Here is a 24,294-nt window from a genome sequence, read left to right as displayed (position 1 = left end):
GAGTTCATTTGATTTTTCAATTTTCAATTATGGGTTTGTTGATGTTTATTTGTTCAATTGTTAATTATGGTTGTGCAGATCAAATTCGAGGTCATTTTGATAATTAACAATGGTTTTTGCCAAGAAAAATGTCAAGAAATCTTCCAAGAAATCTGAATCGAAGGTAAAAAATCTCGTGTTGTTGGTATAACTCTTATAGAATGATTTGTAACTTCAATTAAATATCTGTATAACTCTAATCCCAATTGTTTGTCATCTACAGATGGATGTTGTAGAAAGTATTGACACAGGAGTTGATATCCAGGTTAAAAGTTTCGATTTTGATTTATACGTTACTAGATGTCTAACTCTGCTTACTAGATGTATAACTATAGTACTCAATATGTATAACTCTGGGTAATTAATGTAAAACTCTGGTTAATAGATGTATAACTCTGGGTAATTAATGTAAAAAACTGGTTAATAGATGTACTCAATATGTATAACACTGGGTAATTAATGTAAAACTGTGGTTAATAGATGTATAACTTTAGTACGCAATATGTATAACTCTGGTTGCTAGATGTATAACTCTGGGTTCTAGATGTATAGCTCTTCTGATTCTGTGACCAACTCCTTCTTTATAATGTCAAACTCTAATTGTTATATGTATGACTATACTTTTAATTAGTTTTCATTCATAGAGTTATACAATATATGCCTACAGTTATACAATTTATACCTGGATATATACAATATATAGTTAGAGTTATACAATTTATACTTTGGAGTTATACATTAGATGCCTGGAGTTATTCCCGGAGTTATTCATTATATCTTTGTATATGCTTACAGTTATACATTGTAACTCTGGGTAATTAATGTAAAAAACTGGTTAATAGATGTATAACTTTAGTACGCAATATGTATAACTCTGGTTCATAGATGTATAACTCTGGGTTCTAGATGTATAGCTCTTCTGATTCTGTGACCAACTCCTTCTTCATAATGTCAAACTCTAATTGTTATATGTATGACTATACTTTTAATTAGTTTCCATTCATAGAGTTATACAATATATGCCTACAGTTATACAATTTATACCTGGATATATACAATATATAGCTAGAGTTATACAATTTATACTTTGGAGTTATACATTAGATGCCTGGACTTATACCGGAGTTATTCATTATATCAGATATGCTTACATTATACATTGTAACTCTGGGTAATTAATGTAAAAAACTGGTTAATAGATGTATAACTTTAGTACGCAATATGTATAACTCGGTTCATAGATGTATAACTCGGGTTCTAGATGTATAGCTCTTCGATTCTCGTGACCAACTCCTTCTTCATAATGTCAAACTCTAATTGTTATATGTATGACTATACTTTTAATTAGTTTCCATTCATAGAGTTATACAATATATGCCTACAGTTATACAATTTATACCTGGATATATACAATATAAAGCTAGAGTTATACATCTAGGACTAGAGTTATACATTACATGACCAGAGTTATACTTTCTATTGCTAGAGTTATACATTTTATCGCAGTCATTTGTTGTATAACTCTGATTACATGTTGAATAACTTCTGCTGTCATAATGTATAACTGGAGATACAATATTTGGTTAGAGTTGTACATTTTATTCCTGGAGTTATACATTATATGCCTAGAGTTACACATTAGATAACTTGTTATTATATGTATAACTGTCTTTGTTAATCTGAATCCCTTTTTGTTTGTCACCTACAGATGGATGTTGTACCAAGTGCGAGAAGGAGAGCGATTCTCGGGTTCAAAGTTTGACCCTTTTATAATCTGTTGTCATTTGTTGTATAACTCGATTACATTTTGAATAACTTTTGCTTTGTTAGAATGTATAACTCTTGATATTTCCTGATTAACTCTATTATCAGAATGTATAACTTTTCTTATATTTTGTATAACTCTGACTATCTATTGTATTACTTTAATTCACAGTATGTCTATTTCTTTGTTCCAAATATCTCTAATTGCAACTACAGTATGTCTAATTTTGTGTGTTGTCCTTGCTTTTCCCCAGATGGTTGAGGCCAAGCCAAGGGTAAAGAGGGTGCATGAAGTAACGGTTTCGTGTCGACCTCAAAGACTTGTCTCTGTCATTGAAAAGCTTAATGAGGATCAGGTGTCCGCTGTTAAGAAAATTGGGTTTGGTGGCCTTTTGGAACTCAAGATTAGCAGACTTCCCACTTGCACACGTTCTTTGTTCTTGGAGTCCTTCTCGACGGGTCATATGTGTTCGGGGCTTCGCGGAAGAAGGAGTTTATGATCGCAAGCATGACGTGCATGATTGTTTCTTGTTACCTTTCGGACCCACCCTCTCCCTTTGGTGCCTGTGAGCTCGCGAAGGGGTCCACCGATCCCGAGAATAAGGAGTCAAGGATAAATGGCGGCAAGCGTACGGGGTGGCCAAAGGGAATAGTTCAATACCCTTAGGGAAAGTTTTCAAGCAACTTATGGAGTACGAGGAGGCGGACGATCAATTTTGCCGCCTATTTGTTTTGTTCTGTATGTCTTCATTCCTCGCACCCACCCCAAACAACGGGATAGATTGGAAGCTGTTAAGGGCTGTAGAAGATCCTAAAGCCATCCCGCATTTTGACTGGTGCTCTTATATTTTGGACATGACGGTGAAAGCGGGGGTAGACTGTAAAAACGGGGTAACAATGTTGAACGGGTGTATCCCGTTCCTCATGATAAGCTACTTTCAGCGATATGATTACAAGGGTAAGCCTTGTGAACATGATCTACCTTTGATCAAACATTGGCATGAAACTGCGCTTGTAGAGAGGGTAAAATTTGAGGTGGGTCAAGGGGGATTGGGTACTTTAACCTTGTCTAAGACCAGGTATCCAAGGTGCCTTCAAGACCCCTCTTATGGAAGGAGTGTGGACGAGCACCTCGGCGGCCGCGTGAACCCAAACAATCTGTTGCTAACAGCCCCCACCCTCTCTCTCCCCGCCCAAGTTCGAGAAGAAGTTCCTTCGATAGAACTACCATCAGGCGTCGAGGATGACCAGGAATTGAAAGCTAGGGCTGTCGATGTAAGTGCAAACTATTATATATTTCTGCAGATGGATTCTGTTTCAGCTTAACGTACCCATATATTATAATATAACTAACTTAGTGTACTTCTTGGATTCAGGGTACCCACGAGCTTTATCTACAAATGCAAAGGAACGCTATTGTGTTCTATTCATGGTACGCACATGCAACCGCACGGATCAAAGCTGTAACTAGTGATCCGACGGGCCTAAATCCTAGTCTGGCCTCTCAAGAATTCTTTGAGGGTGAAAAGATTCAAAAGTACGTCGCTGAAGCAATACAGTTGCGAAAGGTCAAGGTTTCGAAGGTTTACGTGGGTAACGCTCCCGCATTTGGAGAGGTAGTTACTGAGCCTCCCAAAAATCGACGGAATCGATGCATCTACGCGTCAAATAAGTGAAGTTCTGTCTAGTCTCGCCAATGATGCGGGTGGCAGGGGTGGTAACCCCGTGTTGAGCCGCGTCTAGAGTCCGTCAAAGCCGACACGCCAACGAAATCGGTTGCAGTTTCATGGTCAAAGATTATGGAGGAAGTGGGAGGTGATACGATCGTTTCTAAGCCGTTGGCACCTGATAGCGCAGGGTTAGAGGATCAAGTTGTGTGCACCCCCGCCCCAACCGTCGTCGAGAACTTTGTTGGAGGCGCGTTACACCGAGGAGGAAATTGACGAAACTCTTGGACCGTCAAAGGACGATGAGGCTCGTCTCTGGAAAGGTGCTGAGGGGCATGAGCACGTTCATGAGGACGGATTGAATGAAAATGCTGAAAATGGTGGAAGATTGTCAGACACTGACCATGAAGGAGCAAAGCAGACATTGTAGGCCAAGGCGACGGATGGTCGAGAATGCTTTGAATCTCGCCCGTGGTAGGTGATGAGGTGCATGAGCAAGTTCATGGGGAGGGATTGCAAGAAAATGTTGAAAGATTGTCGGACAATCAACCGTCGAAAAAGGCGATGGAAAAATCTACGGTCCCAGAATTGGGTTTGGACACACAAGAATTGATGGAGTGTCTGTTTTCTACTGCTGAAATGAAGGAAGCTGCATGTGGACTTCCAGCGTACGGGAGTGGTCTTGGTGGCGAGGTAATTTTTTTAATTTGCGATAAATACTTTTTATACAATGTTTTTTTTTTTTTTTTTTTTATTGGTAGTGTATAACTCTATGTTGATATAGTATAACCTTGTTGAAACTTATGTTGAGGCCTTGAATCGTAGTATAACCAGAACGGCCGGTTGGTACAACTCTTAACCAAAGATATACGACCACGATTATACAAAGATATGACTAGAGTTATACAATAGATGCTTTAGAGTTATACATTAGATAGCTGGAGGTATATCTAGAGTTATACAAAGAGAGTTTTACATTATAGTGTATATGCTTACGATTATACATTATATGGCCGAGTTATACATTTTATGCTTACAGTTATACATTTTATGGCCAGAGTTATACGTTTGGCGTTTAATTTTTTTATTTTTCATTCAGACCACTTTGAAAAAGTATGTAATTGAGAATGTTGGACAACATTCTAACAATGGGGGAGTAAACGTAGATGTTGTCGAGGGTGCGGAGATCACCCGGGGGAATCCTTCAACTGAATGTACTGGAAATGAAATCCCCCTGACTTTCATGAGCACGGCAGAGGTGAATGAGGCATTTGCCGGGGTTGAGGAGCGAATGATCGGTGCTGCCAAAGAAGGTTTGGTAGTTGAAATCGTTGGTGCTAGGGTTGAGCCGGTTGCACCACATCCACCCCCTATTTATGTGCCGCGATGTGACATGATCCACCACCCCTTCTTGCTGCATTCAGCTGACCCCCTTCCGTGTATGGACATTGTACCTGAGAACCTAGGTTGTTCTCGGGATTGCGGGGCACTCGAACCTGACCAGCACGTATGCTCACAGTGGTTGCGTTTTAACAAGGAACGTTTCAGGACGGTGTTCAGGGTGAGGAAGGATGTAATGGATTATGTATTTGATGAATTCCATGACCATAATAAATCGTAAGTAAAAGATAAGTTTTACCTATATTTCAATACGACAGACAAACAGGCCATGAATGCATTCCCTTGCTGCGTGTCTCAATTTTGCTAATCCTTTGTAGGGAACAATTGGTCACATATCCCACACCAAATCGCATAACGCGTATCGATCTCCAAATGATGATGCCCGGAAATGATTCTGGGAAATGTCATCGATCATTGGTCCGTGCTACTCAATCGCTTACGCACGCGAACACCGCAGCTGTTTCAAGTTCGCGCTGTTTCTTTGGCCTAAGTCACTCTGTAAGTGTGCTCAAACTCCGCAAGTTATTTTGTGATAACCTGTACGTACCTTGTGATACAAGCTGCCAACCCCCATCTATCATTTTTATAGGCCCTAGCAATTGAAATTTGGCAAGGCAGGAAGAAAAACTTGGTTGTTGATCATTCTGAAGGCTTTTGTTACGCGTGGGACATGTGGCAAGAGTCGTGTCCTAGTCCATTCCAACTGGACTCCGATATGGTGAGCTCAGATATCAATATAGAGACATTTACATACTGGAATGATACATTATTTCCGTAGAGTTTAACAAAGATATGCTTAGAGTTGTACAATATATGCTTTGGAGTTAGGCCTGGAGTTATACCTAGAGTAATACCTGGAATTATACACTACACCGTATATGCTTACGCTTATATATTTTATGGCTAGAGTTATACATTCTATTGCAAGAGTTATACATTATATAACTCTAGCTTTCGAATGACTAGAGTTATTCGTTGCGGGATCGAAGTTATACATTATTTTGTGTAGAGCTAGACAAGATACGCTTAGAGTTTCGATGAGTGGCTAACTTCACTCCATAACTCTGGACATATAATGTATAACTCTTGCCATAGAATGTATAACTCTATGCACATAAAGTACAACCGTAAGCATATACGTATAATGTATAACTCCAGGCAAATGCTTATCGCACATAATGTACAACTCGCAACAATATACTTTGTGTAACTCTAGCAATTGATTGTGCAACTCTACTCATATAATGTATAACTCTAGCAATATAAAGTATAATTCCAACTACGCACAATATGTATGCCTCTAATCTGCTTATTATGTTTTATAACTCTTAGATTTTTGGTGCATGTGTGTAGGTTTTCGTCCCGGTAAGCACTGGTGATGAAGATCATTACTCTTGCATTTGTATAAATTTCCTGTCGGAGCAGATCGAGTATCTTGATAATCGTTCTTACGAGGACGATCTTCTGAAATTACCGTACGGAGGGATTGCGCGTATTACTGTAAGTCCTATCAAACTGGTGACTAGATTAATTATTATCTCCATTTGTTTTCTTAATTGGTAATCCGCTTTTAAACGCCTTGCCTAACTTCCGCCAGGCTTATGCAATGGGAAAGTATATGGCCTACAAAGGGCTCGACAAAGGCAAGAGAGTTGAAGGGTTCCCTTTTGTCAACATTAAATTCAACTGGCAGGGAGCAGGACATACTGCCAATGACTGTGGTCTGTACGTCATGGTTCATATGTTGCTGTACCGTGGAGAGCCATTCGACTGTACCCTAGGGACTGAGGAAAGCAATGACCTCATGCGAGCGGAAATTGCTGCAACCCTTGTCCTCAGTGACATTAACGTGGACAGGGAAGATGTGTTATCCAGGGTATCAGCTTTTAAGGAGCTTAAAGACCGTGAATTGGAGGAGGTGCGTGATAAACATAGGTCAGCCGGCAACACAAGTGGAAGGAAGAGAGGTGTTGGAAACGCCGGTGAGAACAGGTTACGCTAAACGACCTTGCTCTAAGGTCGGTTCAACCTTCCGACTCCACCTTCCAAAGTAGCCCTGGGCGGACGCCGTCCGCCGGGCCCTCTCACCGTTAATAGCCGCTCCCGGGGTAAGGGCGACGGCCTTGGTTGCACCAAATATGTCGGCGAACTAGATGCCGACCTTACCGTGGTTGCCAAGATGATGAAGATGAACAAGGCATTAACTAGGGACATCCCGGTGTATCGCAAACAAGTGGCTGACTACGTTTTTCTTGATGACTACAAATTTCCAAATGAGTAAGCTGTCTAAAATCCTATTTTTTTATCATATTAAGTTTTATTAATATAGTCACATTTCCATACTGGGAATTCTACCGTATTTTGAGTAGAGTTTTACAGTATATGGTCAGAGTTGTACAATATATACTTTGGAGTTATACATTAGAGGCCTGGAGTTATACCTAGAGTGATACATGGAGTTATATGTTTCATCACTGAAGTTATAAATATCGTTAATGGGGTTACACATTCCTAAACTGCAGTTATACGTTTCACCAGTGAAGTTATGCAGTCATTTTAATAGCAGTTACCTTCCCATTTAGTATACGTTATAGCCTGATTAACTCCTTCTGTCTTAACTACAGTGAACCACTTGTGATTTATGGACGGCACGGAACAATTAATAGGTTGCAAATGTTGTCTATGCTCCCTGAGACGCCAATGGATGAAAAAGTGATTGAGTGTTGGTCCTTGTTGCTTAATCGATTGGAGGCAGAGGATTGCGGGCTTTTTCGTTCGTCTTTCTTCGGTATCCGTCATATGGTATTGTCCTAATCAATCCCTTTAATATGTTATAAGAGTTGCACATACCCTCTTTAAAACTTTCACAAAGGGAAATTAAGTCTAAAGTTATACATTCCTGCCCTGGAGTTAAACATTTTGTTTTGAGGAGTTATTAACAACCGTATGAACTCGGGCATTCTTCATTATGCTATAAGAGGTACCGTGCAACTCCAATGCACAACCCCTATAACTCCACCGGTATCCTCACACATATACTTTGCTACTTGAACAGAAATAATCATGAACCTTGTGCGAGACCCCGTCCAACAAACACCGGACACCGACAGGGTTGTACAATACGTGGGGCGTATTCGAACCGATCGTGGGACGATTTCAGCTTCAAGGCTGATTTAATCTTCGTACCCATTAAGATTGAAGCCCATTATGCATGTGTGTGTATCAACTTTAATTCTAGGACGATTGATCTTCTGGACTGTAAGTACTATTCAAGTCCGCGGCAATCGGAGATATGCAAAGCTGGTCACATTGTTGTAAGTGGAATTAAATTGTAATTATGTTCAACAACTAAAAAGTGGGGTCACCGCTTTTACAATCTCACTTTTTGACGTTCTTGCCTGCGCAAAGCGAGCCTCATGAGCGACTACGTGGAGTCGAGGGTCAAAGAGAAGAACGGAGGGAAAGACATACCGGCGTTCCAGTTCCGTCAGATCCCGTTTGCCTGGCATCATCAAACTATAAATGACACCGAGTCTGGCTTGTTCGCCATGATGCACATGTTAATGTACGAGGGGGAAAGGTTTGATCACGTTGATCTCGAGAGGAAGGTGAACCGTCGCTATTTGGTGATCCAGTTGGCAGCGACGCTTCTCCTAGCTGACATGAACATCATCAGGGAAGCAGTTCTGGACAAGGTCAATGGTTTCATCGGCGATAAATTACAGATCGCCAAGCAATTAGAAGCCAGACGGAAAGCAGCGCGGAGAGGACCAAAAAAACCTGCTAAAAGATAGAATTTATTTCCTTTTGATTATGTATCCTCTTTTTTTGCAACTCTAGTATGTTGTCATGAAACTCCTTGACAACTTAGAAAACTTTTTGTCATAGATTGTTACTATATCATCTTGGTCAGTGATAATTAAAATCCAAGTTTCGCAAATAAGTATTAGAGTTATACACTCTGTGAAGTAAAGTTATATAAATTATGTACAGGACTTATACATCACATGACTGCAGTTGTGAAAAAAAGGCAAAATTTATCGATGACTAAGAGTTATAGAAAAAACATCAACAGTTATACAAACTGTGTACCAGAGTTATACAACATATGACTGCAGTTATGTAAAAGGCAATTGTTATTAGACAGTTATGAGTTTTACAAAAAATAACAACAGTTATACAATATGTGAACAAGAGTTATACACTCTGTGAAGTACATTTATCCATATATGGGTAAGAGTTGTACTTAAAGCCACTGAAATTATAATTCATTCTTAAAGCCACTTTTCAATATCGGATATGTTGCCATGAACAGAAGTCGTCAAAATAATGTAAAAGAGTTATACAACATTAGCTTGAAACTTCACAGACCATATTACTGAAGTTATACAATGTATAACTCTAGCTATACAATGTATAACTCTAGTCATACAATGTATAACTCTAGCTATACAATGTATAACTCTAGCTATACAATGTATAACTCTAGTCATACAATGTATAACTCTAGCTATACAATGTATAACTCTTATCATACAATGTACAACTCTGTGCATTTAATGCATAACTCTAGTCATACAATGTATAACTCTAGTCATACAATGTATAACTCTAGCTATACAATGTATAACTCTAGTCATACAATGTATAACTCTAGCTATACAATGTATAACTCTAGCTATACATTGTATAACTCTAGTCATACAATGTATAACTCTAGCTATACAATGTATAACTCTTATCATACAATGTATCTCTTATCATACAATGTACAACTCCATACACAGTCTGAATAACTCTAATAATACAATGTACAACTCTAGAGACAGCATGTATAACTCTGTGCATTTGATGTATAATCTAGGCACAGTCTGTATAACTGTAGTCATATACGATGTATAACTCTAGCTATACAATGTAAAACTCTTAGCATATAATGTAAAACTCTATAAACAGTCTGCATAACTCTAGTCACCCGATGTATAACTCTAGCTACATCATGTATAACTCCAGGCATATCATGTACACCCATCTTCACTTAATGAATTTATAACTTCAGCTATAACATTAATAACTATATCAAAATTGGTTCTTTAGTAAGATTTTTACGCACAATTTAGGTTTTCAATTACCCTGTTACCTGAAACTGCAGGAAATATTCAAAGAGTTTTACTACAAACGTCTGGAGTTATAATACTGTATTATTGAAGTTATACATATTTGGGTCAGAGTTTTTCAAAAACGCACTGGAGTTATAATTCCTACTTGATCAAGCTTTTCAATTTCGATCATTTTTTGCCATCAACAACAAGCTACCAAAATGAATGAACAATCTTGATGAACACCATGAAAGTACAACAGTATTAACAATAATAACCTAGACACAAATAAGAAAGTAAACAACTCACCTTCGACGGCAACTTCAATCTGCATATGATCCACTTCACAAACACTGAATGTCATTTCCTGCTTGTTTCTCTGATGAAGAATGACAATTTTTTTAATGGATGAACAATAACGTACTTTATCTTATAACAATTTTTTTATCTGACGATCACTGACATAGTTTTCCATTAGCGCTGATATTTCTCTTATTTTTTTGATGATTTATATTGTATTTTACAGGATTTAGGATCGTTTTTCTGGGGATTTTTATGGGTTTTTGCTTGTTGAGAGGTTTTGAATGGTGAAAAGAGGAGGGAAGCATGCAAAATGATATAGGAGGCTTTGTTTATTCATAATGTCCGCGGATTTGATATGGTGGCGAGACATAAACAAAGTGGAAGTGGTCCCTCTCTCACACAATCAACATTTTTTTTTTTTTTTTTTTTTTTTTGCTCTGAAAAACACGCCCTCTCTCCTCATCTCATCCCTTCAATCCCTTCATCCAAGGGCTCTTATAAAGACTTAGGGCCTTATAAGGTATGAAGACCTTATAAGAACCCTTCTCTCTCTCTCTCTATATATATATATATATATATATATATATGTTTGTGGTACCAACACCCGATAACGCATTTTAAATGGTGCCTATTTACAGGTTGCAGGCACATCAAAATAAGGCGAATCCGTATTACTTAGGCGTTCACAAATCACAGAAGGACATTTAACGGCCAAAAAAGGAAAGAAATGTCCTTATTTGCTTTGTAGAAATGCCTAGGCTTTTGCTTACAGCTTTGGGTGCAGATGGTTTTTGGAGTTTAGGAAGTAATGTTAATATATTTTTAAAGTGTATCAATTTTGTCTCAGGATTTATAATTGTAAGGCAAACAGAAGCCAAAAGTTGTGGATTTTGGTTTAGAAAATAAAGGTTTCATTATCAGTTGTTTAGCAAGAGAAAAGGCATATAGCTTTGCTTTTTGCCTATGCAAACAAACAATACTATTACAAGAATAGCAATGAAGCTTTGCTACAAGTACCTACTAAAGAGCAATCTGCTCTGAGTTACTACGACAATTTTTTGGCGCTGAAATATGCATATTGAGTCAGGTTACGAGCCTAAAATATTTACCCTAAGATAATTTAAAAAATTAGATTTCAATTAAAAAATAAACTAATATTCCCACAAAAAGCAAAAAAGTACTATCACTTTGTAATTTTATAATTTAAATATTAAAATATAATAGGTTGTACTTCCTTGTCTAAATTTATAGCCTTATAGAATTGTCATTGTCATCTATCAAAGTGAACAAATATTTTAAAATGTCTTTAATGTCATCATCAATCAACAAAGAATAGAACAAAGTTTGACATATCAAATTACTATAAAAGATTTATTTATACATAAAAATATTTAAATGAGTTCAAACAATAGTACAAGCGTACTATAAAATGACAGTAAACTGTTGAAAGTATGGGCTATAGATTTCAAACGATCCTTACCTATCCAAAACAAGAGAAATTGAGAGGAATATGTACTTTCAACAGTAAGATTATGGCAAAGTAATACCAGCCATACTTTTGAACAGTAAGCAGGCAACTCAGCAGCAGAATAGGGAGTGGTCTGGTACTTCATTTCGTTGGCAACACGCAATCAGACTGAATGTAGAAAAGCCTTACTGCACATAGCTGAAAAATGAATAATACATTCAAACAAATTTCAGACAACCAGAAAAAAATAGTAACAACAATATTCATATCATCTTAAACCACAAGAAAAAACGAAGGTAAGCAATTGTATACTGCCAGACAACAAACCACCTCATGAGAAAATCTAGAAATCATTGATGTATAATATTCATAATATATGGATGATAAAAGCTTCTAAATGAAACATGTTTGGATTATAAAAAACAATGATGTCAGACTAAGCTTTACCAGGTTTAATGTGTTACTAAGCAGCCTTATTTATTTGCAGGAAATATGAAGCCTGAGAAAAAAATGGTGAAGGACTTGAATGACAAGGCCGAGCCACATTCAATTCGCCTCAAAGTTATTGAGAAGAGCAACACACAAATTTCGCCCAAAAGCAAAGGCCTAAATTGCCAGAGAATTGTTTTTCAGGATGAAGAGGTAATTCTGAAAGTAAATTTTACTTACAGTGAGAAGTGAGATGATATGTCAAATGATGTAAGTAAACAAATATCAATGTTAGTATTTGAGATTATAAATACCTTGCTGTATAAGTCGAAAAAACAGTTCATAAGAATTTATTATGATTTTGGAAAGACTCAAACAGCTTAAATTTAGGTTGTGTACTTCTCGGATAAGTCATTTCTGTTAATTTCCAATTGCTGTAAATTCTGCATTGCAAATGATATACATTGTAATTCTGATATAATTAATACAGGGTGGAAGGATAAGAACTACGCTGTATGAAGATGAAATAGCAGCGTATGAAAATATAATTTACGATAAAATGGAATATGACATTTGCAATGCAATGATCAAGCTAATGCCTGAAAAGTATCGTCGCGATACTGACCATCCATATCAACTAAGCTTTGGTGCTCAAACCGTCATTACCCCTGTTGAATGTTGCAAACCACCTACGGGTCCAGACTACATCAGCATAGCTGCAATACCCAGAATTGTGACAGCTGATGATAGATACAGTAGTAAATATTTCCCTTATTCCTGGCGGTTCAGTATCTCTATATAGATTTAACCCTTATCTTCTGTTTGCCAACTTAGGTACCAATTGAATATTAACCTGGTAAATAATGTGACACCCTCACTTATCGCGGAAAAGTAAACACGTAATTCTACAGAAAAACTGACAGGATATGTTTGTAATAGGTTCAATTGGGTAAAAACCTGTAATTTTTAAAACCTGAACCTGTTATAAAGATATCCAAAAGGGAAGGTGTCAAACATGCAAGGTCCAAAATAAATCTCAAGAATGAAACATCGCTAAAGTCGCGAAAAGAAAGTTATACAAACCAAATATGAGAAAGGGAGACATATGTCCCTAAAATGTATGTGACATAAAAAGGGTTTAAGGGTCACAATGAAATAAAACCAGTCTAGGTCCCAAGGTTACTTTGCTCGCTAGCTCGTCCATGTACCCCATATATGCATCACCTACCTGTCATTCGCATTTTATACAAATACGAAAGCCACAGTCAGTGGGGAGTAACTCTGAGTTCTCCCAGCCACGAAATGTCATAATTAATATAACATGTAAACATAAGAATATGAATATGAATAACACATAGCCTTAGCATATAGATGCTAGACAATCGTGCTTATCATGTGAACAACAATATAACAACACATAGTCCTAGCATGTGAATACTAGACCGACTCATACTACACTATCATGTGAATCACATAACATCCAGGAATCCAAACTCTATCAACCATAGCCGGCTTGCATCTCACCTTCTATGATTCATAGAATCATCAAACAAGAAAGGGCAATATATCAAAGACAGGCATAAGTTCTTAGCACCGTCAATAGTCACTCTGTAACTCGAGTCTATACCACGAGGTAGGGAAGGTAATCGAACCGGTATCTTGGCTCAGCGGTTAATATTAATAAAACATGGCCAAGACACAACACAACCCTAACCTAAAATCTGCGCAGACCTAGACATGCGGATACACACCACCGCACCCAAAACCCACAATTTTTTTAAAACAAAGTGAGTACCCTAAGGAGTCCACCAAAGGGTTGGCTAGTACTTAAGCTGACCACTTACTATCAAAATAAGTAACGAGGTCATGCCCCAACTTGGATATAAATCCACTAGTCAGGAACACAAAGGCTATCAAGCAGTGAATATATACTCGTCAAAGACTATAAAGACCTATCTATGATGAAGGCCGAAATACTCACCTAGGACCTAGTCCCAGCTAGTCCCAGCTTGAATACTTTAGCCCACACCACACAAGACAAGTAAAACACCCACTTAACCATAAGAGGGCAAAGAGTCCAACTTACCAACATAAATGCTAACATTCTATCATGTGAAAGGCTATATAAATGTCTATTCAGCAGACAATCCAACAGTATCCTCAATAAGTATTCAATACCAATTTCCAATTCTAACAATATTAACCATATTAAAGGTTTCGGGAAATCTAGGGCCGTTTCTACAATATAAGAAGCTACTTAAATTAACTAACTACACATGTGAAATAAAAATATAATAAATGGCCTAAAACAAGAAAAAGGCCGATTATCCAATTCATATAAAATTTCATCCAAAGCATCCAACAACCAACATGTGAAATGATAATTACAAATATCAAGGCATAACATAAAACATCCAATCTTACCTCAAAGACAAACCCTCGACCCGAGTCCCGCGACGGGTCATCGGTCAAATCGAGGCTGACTGGTTTAAACCTAGCTTGACCAAACTCGTTCGGTCAATCTGGCCCAGCTCAGAGTCTTGGCCTACTTTGGCCCAAATTACAAAATTTATCGCAATATTATTCTCATGCTATATCCAATTTTTATCATGTGAAAAACGAAAGTAAAACATTATCAATCACCTAAACACTTATCAAACAACAAAAAAAACATCAACTACTAATGTGACATTAATTCGTCGAGTAACTCGGAATAGTTACCTTAAGCTAGCAAAGAGACAAGCAATAAACTTGAGAAAGCTTCTAAAACCCAAAATTACTCTTCATCTTCAACCACATATGACTATATGAGTCACCTAAAATAATTATGTTAAAGGACGATATTAACGAATTATCGTTATATAAAATATGAGACGGAAATTAATTTAATTATATTTTAAATAAACCAAACTAGCGTCAAAACAATTTATAGATACGGCCCAAACTCGCGACTTAGCCGGGCCCTCGCCTAGGCCACGGCCAGCCACGGCCAGGCCACGGCTAGCTCTTGCTAGGTCTGCTGCCAGGCTCTGACGAAAGAGCCACGGCCAGGCTGCAGTAGGCCACGGCCACGCCAACAGCAGGCCACGGCCAGGCTACAGCAGGCCACTCCCTACTGTCCAGCCGTCTTAGGACGGTTTCCTAGGCCAAACCACGACGGATACCACCCAAACAAAAGACCCAAACCCAACATGTACATGTACTTGAGACGTTAGCAAAGAGGTTGGTTCAATTTAGCATAAAGAAGCCCGTCAAAACAGCCCAACAAAACCCAGTTTTTATGGTTCAAAAAGCTCATTTGTGACCGTCTTAAGACGAAATTTTAAGCATGAAGAGAAAAGAATTTTTCACATACAACCAACCCATTACATACATGGATATTCACATGAGACGGAAATCAACTATTTGGTTCAAAACATACGTGGAATCGACCCCAAAACAGCCCCCAAAAATCATCCATACACAACCCTATATACATAGTTTCTATACAATTTTTGAAGCCGTCTTAAGACAAGATTTTAAGCATTACAATGATAGTATCCATTCAATTAAATTATCCAACATAATTACCCACTCCACCATGAATCCAAAGGTACCAACTTTTCTCAAAATGGATAAATAGAACTCGTATAAAACCGTCTCAAACAAACACCACATGAACCGATAATCCTAAATCCATTAGCCGCTAATTGCAAACTACTGTATTACTTTCAAATCCAACATGTACAACTTTCTAGCTAAAACCCAACTTTAGTTTACGTAACCATGCTTGCCCACAAATCTCCTTTTCACACAAATTATAACCCTTCTATCAAACAATTATGACAACCCGTCTCAATGAAAACAAATATGAAAATAAGTGATATGTACAATTATTAGTTTGCATAATAATAAAAATATAAGCAACAGATTATAACTAAATCTCAATGTCTAAACCTGACAAATCAATTAGCACCACTGGCGATTTTGATGGGGGTGCAGGGGATGCACCTGCACCCCCTTTGTTCAGAAATATGTAGAAGTTTGTTTTAATAAGGAACATCAAATGTTTAGTGGTTCAGTGGTTGGATACTTAACTTTCAATCTGATGGTCTTGAGTTCGATCCCCTAAGGGAATTATTTTTTCACTTTTATCTCATTTAGTTATAAATTGTGTTTTTAATGCTTAGTTTTAGTTTTTTATTTTCAAAATTGTGTTAGTTATAAATTCGTTCTATTATTTTTTGGTAGTTTTATCAATTTTTATATAATTGCATAACTTATAAATTTAGCATTAAATTTATTTTCAACTAAATAAAATCCTCGTATTTATTTAGTTACGATAAAATAGTATGTACTCAACTATCTATTGTGTTTAACATAAAGAAAAATCTCATATTATTAGACTACTCATTATTTGGATCCAATTTTATTTTAATTTAGTGTTTTACTTTATCCTCGCGAATTTTTGTATTTAAATTTTAGTTTCCGACTTACCGTTGCCGAAATCATTGTTAAACTTGCACCCCCTATAATCAAGTCCTAGAATCGCCCCTGATTAGCACATATACATACAACCTCGAACGATAATAAGAATAATAGGATCGGTAGAATCGTGTTACCTTAAACGCCCCTTATTCTTCGAATAAATGGTCCACAAGGCACGAGCCTCACCCCGGGTCTTCGAATCCTTCATAAAAGAGCAAGAAAACGGAATAAAGAAGCTAAAAGACGACACTTTTATAAGACGGCGAAAGACGAAACCACTACAAAAAGGAGATTTTCTTACCTTAAAAGGAGGAGGAAGGAAAGGGGAAGAGAATGGTACAAAAATTACGGAATTTGGTCGAGAAACGGGCCGGGATCTGGGTTTTGAGTTGACGGAAAAATTGGTGGTGGAGTTGTTGATTTTTGTTGCTGCTGTTGATTGAAAAAGAGAAAAAAATAAAAAAAATGGAAGGGGGAAAGTGACGGGTAGGTTAGTAATAATAATAATAATAATGAAACACCAGCTAGCTTGCTAGCTACTAATTATACGTACGTTTCTTTATCGTTAAGTAATTTCGCTCGTTTTTAAAATCGTCTCGAGTTAAATAGAAGCGATTTTAGTAAAGTTTTTCGAGATAAAACATACTCAATAATAAATAAATTTAATGAATGAAAATAAAATAAACTCAGCTAGTTAACTAAAATAATACGAAATTAGCTCGAATCGGAATTATTAGAGATTTTAACTAAATTAGCGGCTTTTAAAGATATTTGCTAATTTAGCGGAACAAACTCGAAATAGCTAACTGATCCGTCTGGAGCCCACTTAGCTCGACTTTGATAAGGGACTTAGAAAGAAACAAAAAGTTATTAAATAAATAAAACTATTTACATGAACTCATAAAAAGTCAACTAAACAAACTCGAGCTAACTTTTAAAAGAACTTATTAACGATTATTAAATTTAACGTAACGAATTATAATGAGATTAATTAATTAGTTGAGAAAATAAATATATAAATCGTTAACCAACGTAATTAAATATAAAGTAGCAATTAAAAGAATTTTATCCAACTTATTAAAATACGGGGTGTTACAAATAATGAATGATGTGTAGATATTCTGGCTATACTAATCCATGTTGAAGTGCTGCGAGAGGTGCCACGTCCAGATGGAGCAGGCTTACCTGTACGTGAATTAGTTGTTATGGATCCCAGGTTAGATAAAACCAGATGATCAATTACATAATAGAGCTTAAATTTCGTTTGAAATTGGCAAATTAATCAGCTGATGAAGGGACCTAACTCATGCATCACAGAACATCCCCTAATCATAACAGCTTGGGCAGAGATTGCGACTAGAGAATGCGAGCAGCTTAAAGAATTGATTGACACATTCCCAGTTGTTGGTTTCACTTGTCTAAAGCCCTCATGTCACAAAGGTATACAATCATATCTATGGTTAACATTCATCACAATCATTGCAAACTCAAAACTTCAAATAATTGTTCTGTTTATGCTAATTTAATAGGCTTCTCAGTTGCAACTACTTCAGCAACATTTATCAAGTTCAATCCTGATGGAGATAAGGCAGAAAACCTCCATGCTTGGTAAGCTTAATTATCTTGATGCGTAAGCAGTTGAACTGGTTAATCACGTTCCATAAATATTATCTGTTTTATGGGTGAAATTAGGAAATAGGAACAATGCAAATAAGGCAGCAGTATATGCTAAACATCAACAAGTCATCGAAACTCGATAACCTGAAAGAAAGCGTGTACCAACAACCATCAAAAACTTGCGGTCTAAAAAGGTATGCATTTCTAATCAAATGCGGGAAAATACTTCCCAAAATAAAATAATGTTGCATTGGAATCTAATCAGGTAAAGGAAATACATGTCCAGATGTTTTCAGTGGAAATTAGTGAATTACACATATCAAAGCACCTTTTTGGCTTTAAGCCAAAAAGTAGTTGTTGATTTAAAAGTAGTTGTTGATTTTTGGAAATTGAATGGTGAACACAGGCCCCAGCTACATTGCAAGACGAACGTCACTGGCTACATATATCCATTCCTGAATTTGATCGAAAAGACATACGCTTCTACCTCGGATGTAGTCATTGCGGTACAACAAGCAAGAAAGAAAACAATGTCACCTACAACTGCGAAACATGCAAGAGACAAAGTGTCAACTCCATACCTAGGTAATGAACAAATTCATTAACCAAATTACCCTACAAAAAATATATATATGGCAAACACAAAGCTTATATAATATTTTCCCAAATCGTGAACACAGGATGACCATCACATTTGAAGCAATTGACACAACAGGATCATTCATGTTCACTACGTTCAATGTCGATTCCGAGAAACTGCTAGGAAAAAATGTTGAGGAAATATACAACATGGCGGAGCCGGTAAGTTGCCATATCTGTTAGTTAACTAATCTAATATCCATAACTTATGTGCATAGATATTAACTGGCCCAAAAATGATGACTGCAGGAAAAGCAACAATACCTAACAGATGCTGAAACTCGAATCCGAGCAACTACTATTTACCTGCAAGTTGGACCTGGAGCAGCACTCTCAAGGAATGGAGTGCTAAAGTGGGTAATCAAACAACTATCGCTCAACTAGAAATGTGTTCTAAGTAGAAGCTGCTATCCATTTTGAAGCACCCGTCCAGTGCAGAAATGATTGCTTCACATTTTGCTCCTTTTAGAAACAAATAACTAGAAAAACTTGGCAACTGTCAACCGCAAATGGCAAAGGTCAGATGAATGGAACGGCTAAGAATCTAAGCTGGTCATACTGAAGCACAAGAAGGACAACCATGTAAAATATGTAGTTATCTACAAGTAACAAGTAGATCAGCAGCTTCTTTAGAGCACAAGATGAATAAAGTTATGTCGAACTTCATAGCCTTAAAAAAACTTTAAATTCGGAATGTATTATGTTAACAGCACTTCATTTTGTGGGTCTATTAACTCAAGTGTAAACCAGTGAAATGAGTATTACCTTAGTTTGGTTTAAACTGGCGATTGAATTTGCAAAATCAACTATGCATACTAAACAAAAAGTGAATAGAAATAAAGGACTACAAATCAAGCGGAAAAAAATACCACAACAGACATCATTAATGTAAAAAAAAAACATATATCATGATACTATGATATGTAATGAATGCATTTAAAAATAATAAACAGACGATATTAAACTGCCAAAACCTGCCAAACAGACACCCACTTTGATACTTCTTAAAACATACAAACAGTACTGTTGTACCATAACACAGTAGAACATAATGATGCTAATGTTGCCTATACGTATACAGTTATACAAGTGAGACCCCTATTTTCTTACAAATTATATGACCACTAAACAAGCAATCCCAAAGGGCACCAAAATATATGCCTGCATAATGCTATAAAAATCCCCACAATTCATTGTTAGATAAAAATAGCATTAACCTAAATATAACAGTTTCAAATGACCTCTTTCAGGAAACTTGCTAGGGAGGCTGCAGGTCATGCTGGATTATATTCTATCAAATTGAAGGTTATTGACAAACAAAGCATCCATTCTATACTGCAAAACAACAAACTAGAGTACAAAACTATAACATTTCAAGATGACGAGGTAAATTCTTAAATTAATGCTTCAATGTTTGAAAAAACTTATCTGCAAATATGAAAATTAAAAATCATAAACTACACCAACACAAGTTAAGTTAGTTCAGGTCATATACGTATCTTTTCAAAAACACCAGTATTGCTTAACTGCAGAAATAGACTGACATTTAACAAAATAGTCAAGCTTTAAATTTAAAGAACTGCTCTTACTACTGCAGGGAACTAATCTGCAATGTGTCCTGCACAATGAAGAGATACAAATGTATAAAGATATTATAGTTAATAAGATGGCCTACGAAATTTACAATCCCACCATCATAGCCCTGCTTGGTGAAGATTGCGAAACCGTAGTTGATCAAGTGTATCAGTTGTCATTCAACAGCCTAACTGTAATTCAACCTATTTTCGATGAACAACCTGAGGACCAAATAAACCAACTACCAATTTATTGCATCCATTCCAAGGCTAATCAAAATGAATGACAGATATGGTAAGGCATGATTAATTCGTCCAATTTATACCCCAAATTTCGTAAAATTTATATAGCAGTTTCAGTTTGAAGCCAACAAATAAATAAGTTATTTCAATTTGCAGATGTATTAGGGATACTTATGTATGTAAATACCAATTGTCAAGTACCTAGATCAAATGGCGAACATTGGAATGTTTGTGAGGTATTTATTGTTGATCAAAGGTATGTGCATTTGTTAGATACTCTATTCACGGTCTTCAGTGTTTGGGTCATTTTTTAATAAAACATCCTATTTAAGTGCATTTTAAACATGTAGCTCTGAGAAATTGATGACAGTAACAGCCTGGGAAGACATGGCTATTGAAGAATGTCAGAATCTGTGTTCACTAGCAACATCCTTTCCAGTAGTGGCATTTACATCACTGCGTGCAGCTTACAGAAAAGGTGATTTCAATACTTACACAGAAAATTCAAGTAGAACCCATTTTTTTACAAACTATATGAAGCACACATCTAACTAAGTTGAACTTCTAGGGTTTTCACTTTCGACAACAGAACAAACAGTAGTTAACCTATCTCCAATAGGGAACAAGGTTGCTTTGCTAAATGCATGGTAAGAGCTGGCATAATAATATACTTGAGACTTCATTCTCAGCTGCGTTAGACTAACATAACTTAAATGTCAGGGGAGAAGCACATCAAGAACTACTGAATACTAGGAAACAACAACTCTTAGATGTGCTCTATCGAGAAGAAGGGCGCAAAATTATTACAATGGCACAGTCGTTCAAAAAAAAGGCATGCACTCATCTTTGCAAAGAATCATCATACATAACTTCACGGTTATTTTTTCTTATTGAATATAATCAAAGTGGTACAAAACTAAACAGGTAACTGAGACTCTCCAAGAGGAAGAACACTGGTTAAAGGTGGAGCTTACTAATTTTGACATTAGTAAACTACAATTATATCTTGGTTGCAGCAACTGCGGAAGAATCAATGACAAGGCCATAGACATAACATACACATGTAGCAGCTGCTTGAAAGTAGGTGTTATTTCCACTCCAAGGTAAAGAACAACTTCGTATACAAAGGTAGGCAGTCCAATGCATTGACCTGTACACAATATCTTTAAAAAGTGTAAACAGATTGCATATTACATTTGACGTTGCAGACGAAACAGGCAGTTTCTTTTTCACGGCCTATAATGAAAATGCAGAGTTATTTCTAGAAGTCGAAGCAGCTATTTTGTACTCAATGACTCCACAGGTAATTTAGCAGCATCCAAATCTAATTTTTACGACAAATGAAAATACGATTGTTAGATATCAAAGTTCAACTGCAAATATACATAGAACCATTAGAATTTCCAGATACAGGTTAATAACAAATCAATAACAAAATAACAATTATTCATGCAGGAAAAAGAGGAATACCTGCTCCAAATTGAAAGACAGGTTAGAGATAATCCAGTATACATTCAAGTTAGACCATCATCAGCTCTTGCTAGATACAGAAAGCTCTATTGGGTGCTCAAAAAAATCTCTATAGTCTAAACTATGACATTGTAGAAAGACTGATGCAAATATGGTGGAGTTCAGAACTCAAATCTAGGGGTTAAGAATCGAACAATAGATTATAACTAATGTTTGTAAAATGATGTTGTATCAAATCAATGAGACAATGTTCAATTTAATCTATTTGTATTATGCTATGAATTAATCAAATATATCAGGCTGTTTTTTCTTATGTTCAGCTATAACAACAACCAAGATTGACAATTGGTGAATGTAGGGCTAAACAACCTAGGTGGATAAATCAAACAATGTAGAAAGAAAATTTACAGAAATCAGGCATCTCAAGTTAACTACTCTGAGATAAAGTAAGAACAGCATTTTAGAGTTTGACAGCAAACTTTTAAATTCAAGAATGTACCAAACTTGCAAATGAGATATTCTAATGGTAAGTTGAAACTCAACTGAAAAAAGAAACGGACTGACATCATGTTTAGTTTGTATAAGTATACTATTGCCATTGAAATGACAAAATTTTTAGATAAAAGTAACTTTAACTAAGATTGCAAGCAAACAATATCCAAGGGATGGCTTCAAGATACTAAGTACACATGACTATGCTTATAGAAACAGATGTGTAAGAGAGTACCACTAGAAAGAGTCCATTTAAATAGAAACTTGAAGTGATCTATTCATACAACTCTACAAAAACATACAGTCAACCTACCAGGTTTAACATTAATCTACACAATGAAAGCTAATTCAATCACAATTTCGATTTTTTATTACAGCATTTAACTAATATAAATATATGTACAGTGGTTTTACAGATGATATGAAACCTATCAGCAGTTCAGCAAAAGAACTTGTGGGTAAAACAAGACGATGTTCGATTAAACTCAAAGTCATTGAGAAGACAAATGTGCAAAAAGGAATGGCTGGCTCCGAACTAGACTATCAAATATTCAGGTTTGAAGATGAAAAGGTAATTATTTAAGTACATATATTCATGGCTAAATGTTATTTTCATGCCAACAAGCTGATAACAAAATAACCAATTCAGGTCCAATATTGTTTGCAGGAAATCTGAATGAACACAGACAAAACTTAATAGTGGTACCACAGAAACGAACATTCTGAAAAATTCAATTTTCCATAATAGGTTGACAACCAAACAAAACTGGCCCAAAAATAAAATATATCTAAGAAGACACAAATGTTAATTAATACCGTAAAACATTCCACTACTCAAAAATAAGGCAGTAACTTTAATAAGATCATCTACATGCTGCAGGGAACTGAAGTTCAAACTGTACTTTGTGACGAAGACCTAGAAGTTTTCAAAGATATTATGCAGGATGACCTGTCGTACGAAATTTCCAATTTTAAACTCAAGTTGATGCCTGCTGACGAATGGGAAGATCCAGATAAGGAAATATATGAACTAATTTTCACTCAGGATACCTTTGTAGTTTGTACTGCCTATTTCAGAGCCTCAATATCCACTGAAACTTGACTTCATTTTAATAGCATCTATTCCAAGGTCCGTCAAGCTTAATCATAAGTATGGTAAGGATTTATTATATAAGTTCTGCAAAATATATTAATTCATGCATAAAAGATTGGAAACAAAATAAAATCTTCAATGCATTAATTTCTAATCGCAAATCTCTGCAAATTGAAGATGTTCTAGGAATTGTTGTATACGTAGACACTACCTGCAAAATTCCTTGTGAAAATAGCCGCTATGAGAATATCTGTGAAGTTATGATCATTGATCAAAGTTTAGCACATACGTAAATTATCTTTAAACAAAGTGAATTAAGATTAAATATTACTTATTTGAACTACATTTTTTAAAGTACAATTTTTTGAGGACATGTGTAGTTCTGAACAAATAATGCTTATAACGGCTTGGGAAAAACTGGCTATCGAGCAATGCAAGGCTTTGCAATGCATTACACCATCATTTCCCGTGGTTAGCTTTGCAGCTGTGAGGTCATCTTACAGAAAGGGTGTGCATATTAAAGCAAATT

At 36.3% G+C, this 24,294-nt stretch overlaps 1 protein-coding gene and 1 long non-coding RNA gene across 3 annotated transcripts; one reads left to right on the top strand and one right to left on the bottom strand.

Moving 5' to 3' along the window:
* The first annotated feature begins 2,057 nt into the window (after positions 1-2,057).
* LOC141631375 (uncharacterized) lies at positions 2,058-8,811 on the top strand. Its single transcript, XM_074444055.1, has 7 exons — positions 2,058-5,369; positions 5,461-5,589; positions 6,225-6,371; positions 6,469-7,148; positions 7,496-7,673; positions 7,927-8,185; positions 8,280-8,811. Exons 1-4 carry the CDS (start codon positions 5,244-5,246, stop codon positions 6,871-6,873), a joined length of 807 nt encoding a protein of 268 aa, XP_074300156.1. The 5' UTR covers positions 2,058-5,243; the 3' UTR covers positions 6,874-7,148; positions 7,496-7,673; positions 7,927-8,185; positions 8,280-8,811.
* A 4,389-nt stretch (positions 8,812-13,200) lies between these two features.
* LOC141631369 (uncharacterized) lies at positions 13,201-17,089 on the bottom strand. Of its 2 annotated transcripts, XR_012537621.1 has the most exons (4): positions 16,939-17,089; positions 16,772-16,839; positions 14,892-14,986; positions 13,201-13,398 (listed from the first exon to the last, which is right to left on the bottom strand). It is a non-coding gene; the product is annotated as an uncharacterized LOC141631369 (long non-coding RNA). The 2 variants fall into 2 exon arrangements; XR_012537622.1 differs by lacking the exon at positions 14,892-14,986.
* Positions 17,090-24,294: the final 7,205 nt, after the last annotated feature.

Source organism: Silene latifolia, chromosome 2 (genome assembly GCF_048544455.1).
Source record: "Silene latifolia isolate original U9 population chromosome 2, ASM4854445v1, whole genome shotgun sequence".
Classification (NCBI taxonomy): domain Eukaryota; kingdom Viridiplantae; phylum Streptophyta; class Magnoliopsida; order Caryophyllales; family Caryophyllaceae; genus Silene; species Silene latifolia.
This window is presented reverse-complemented; position numbering and strand designations above follow the sequence as displayed.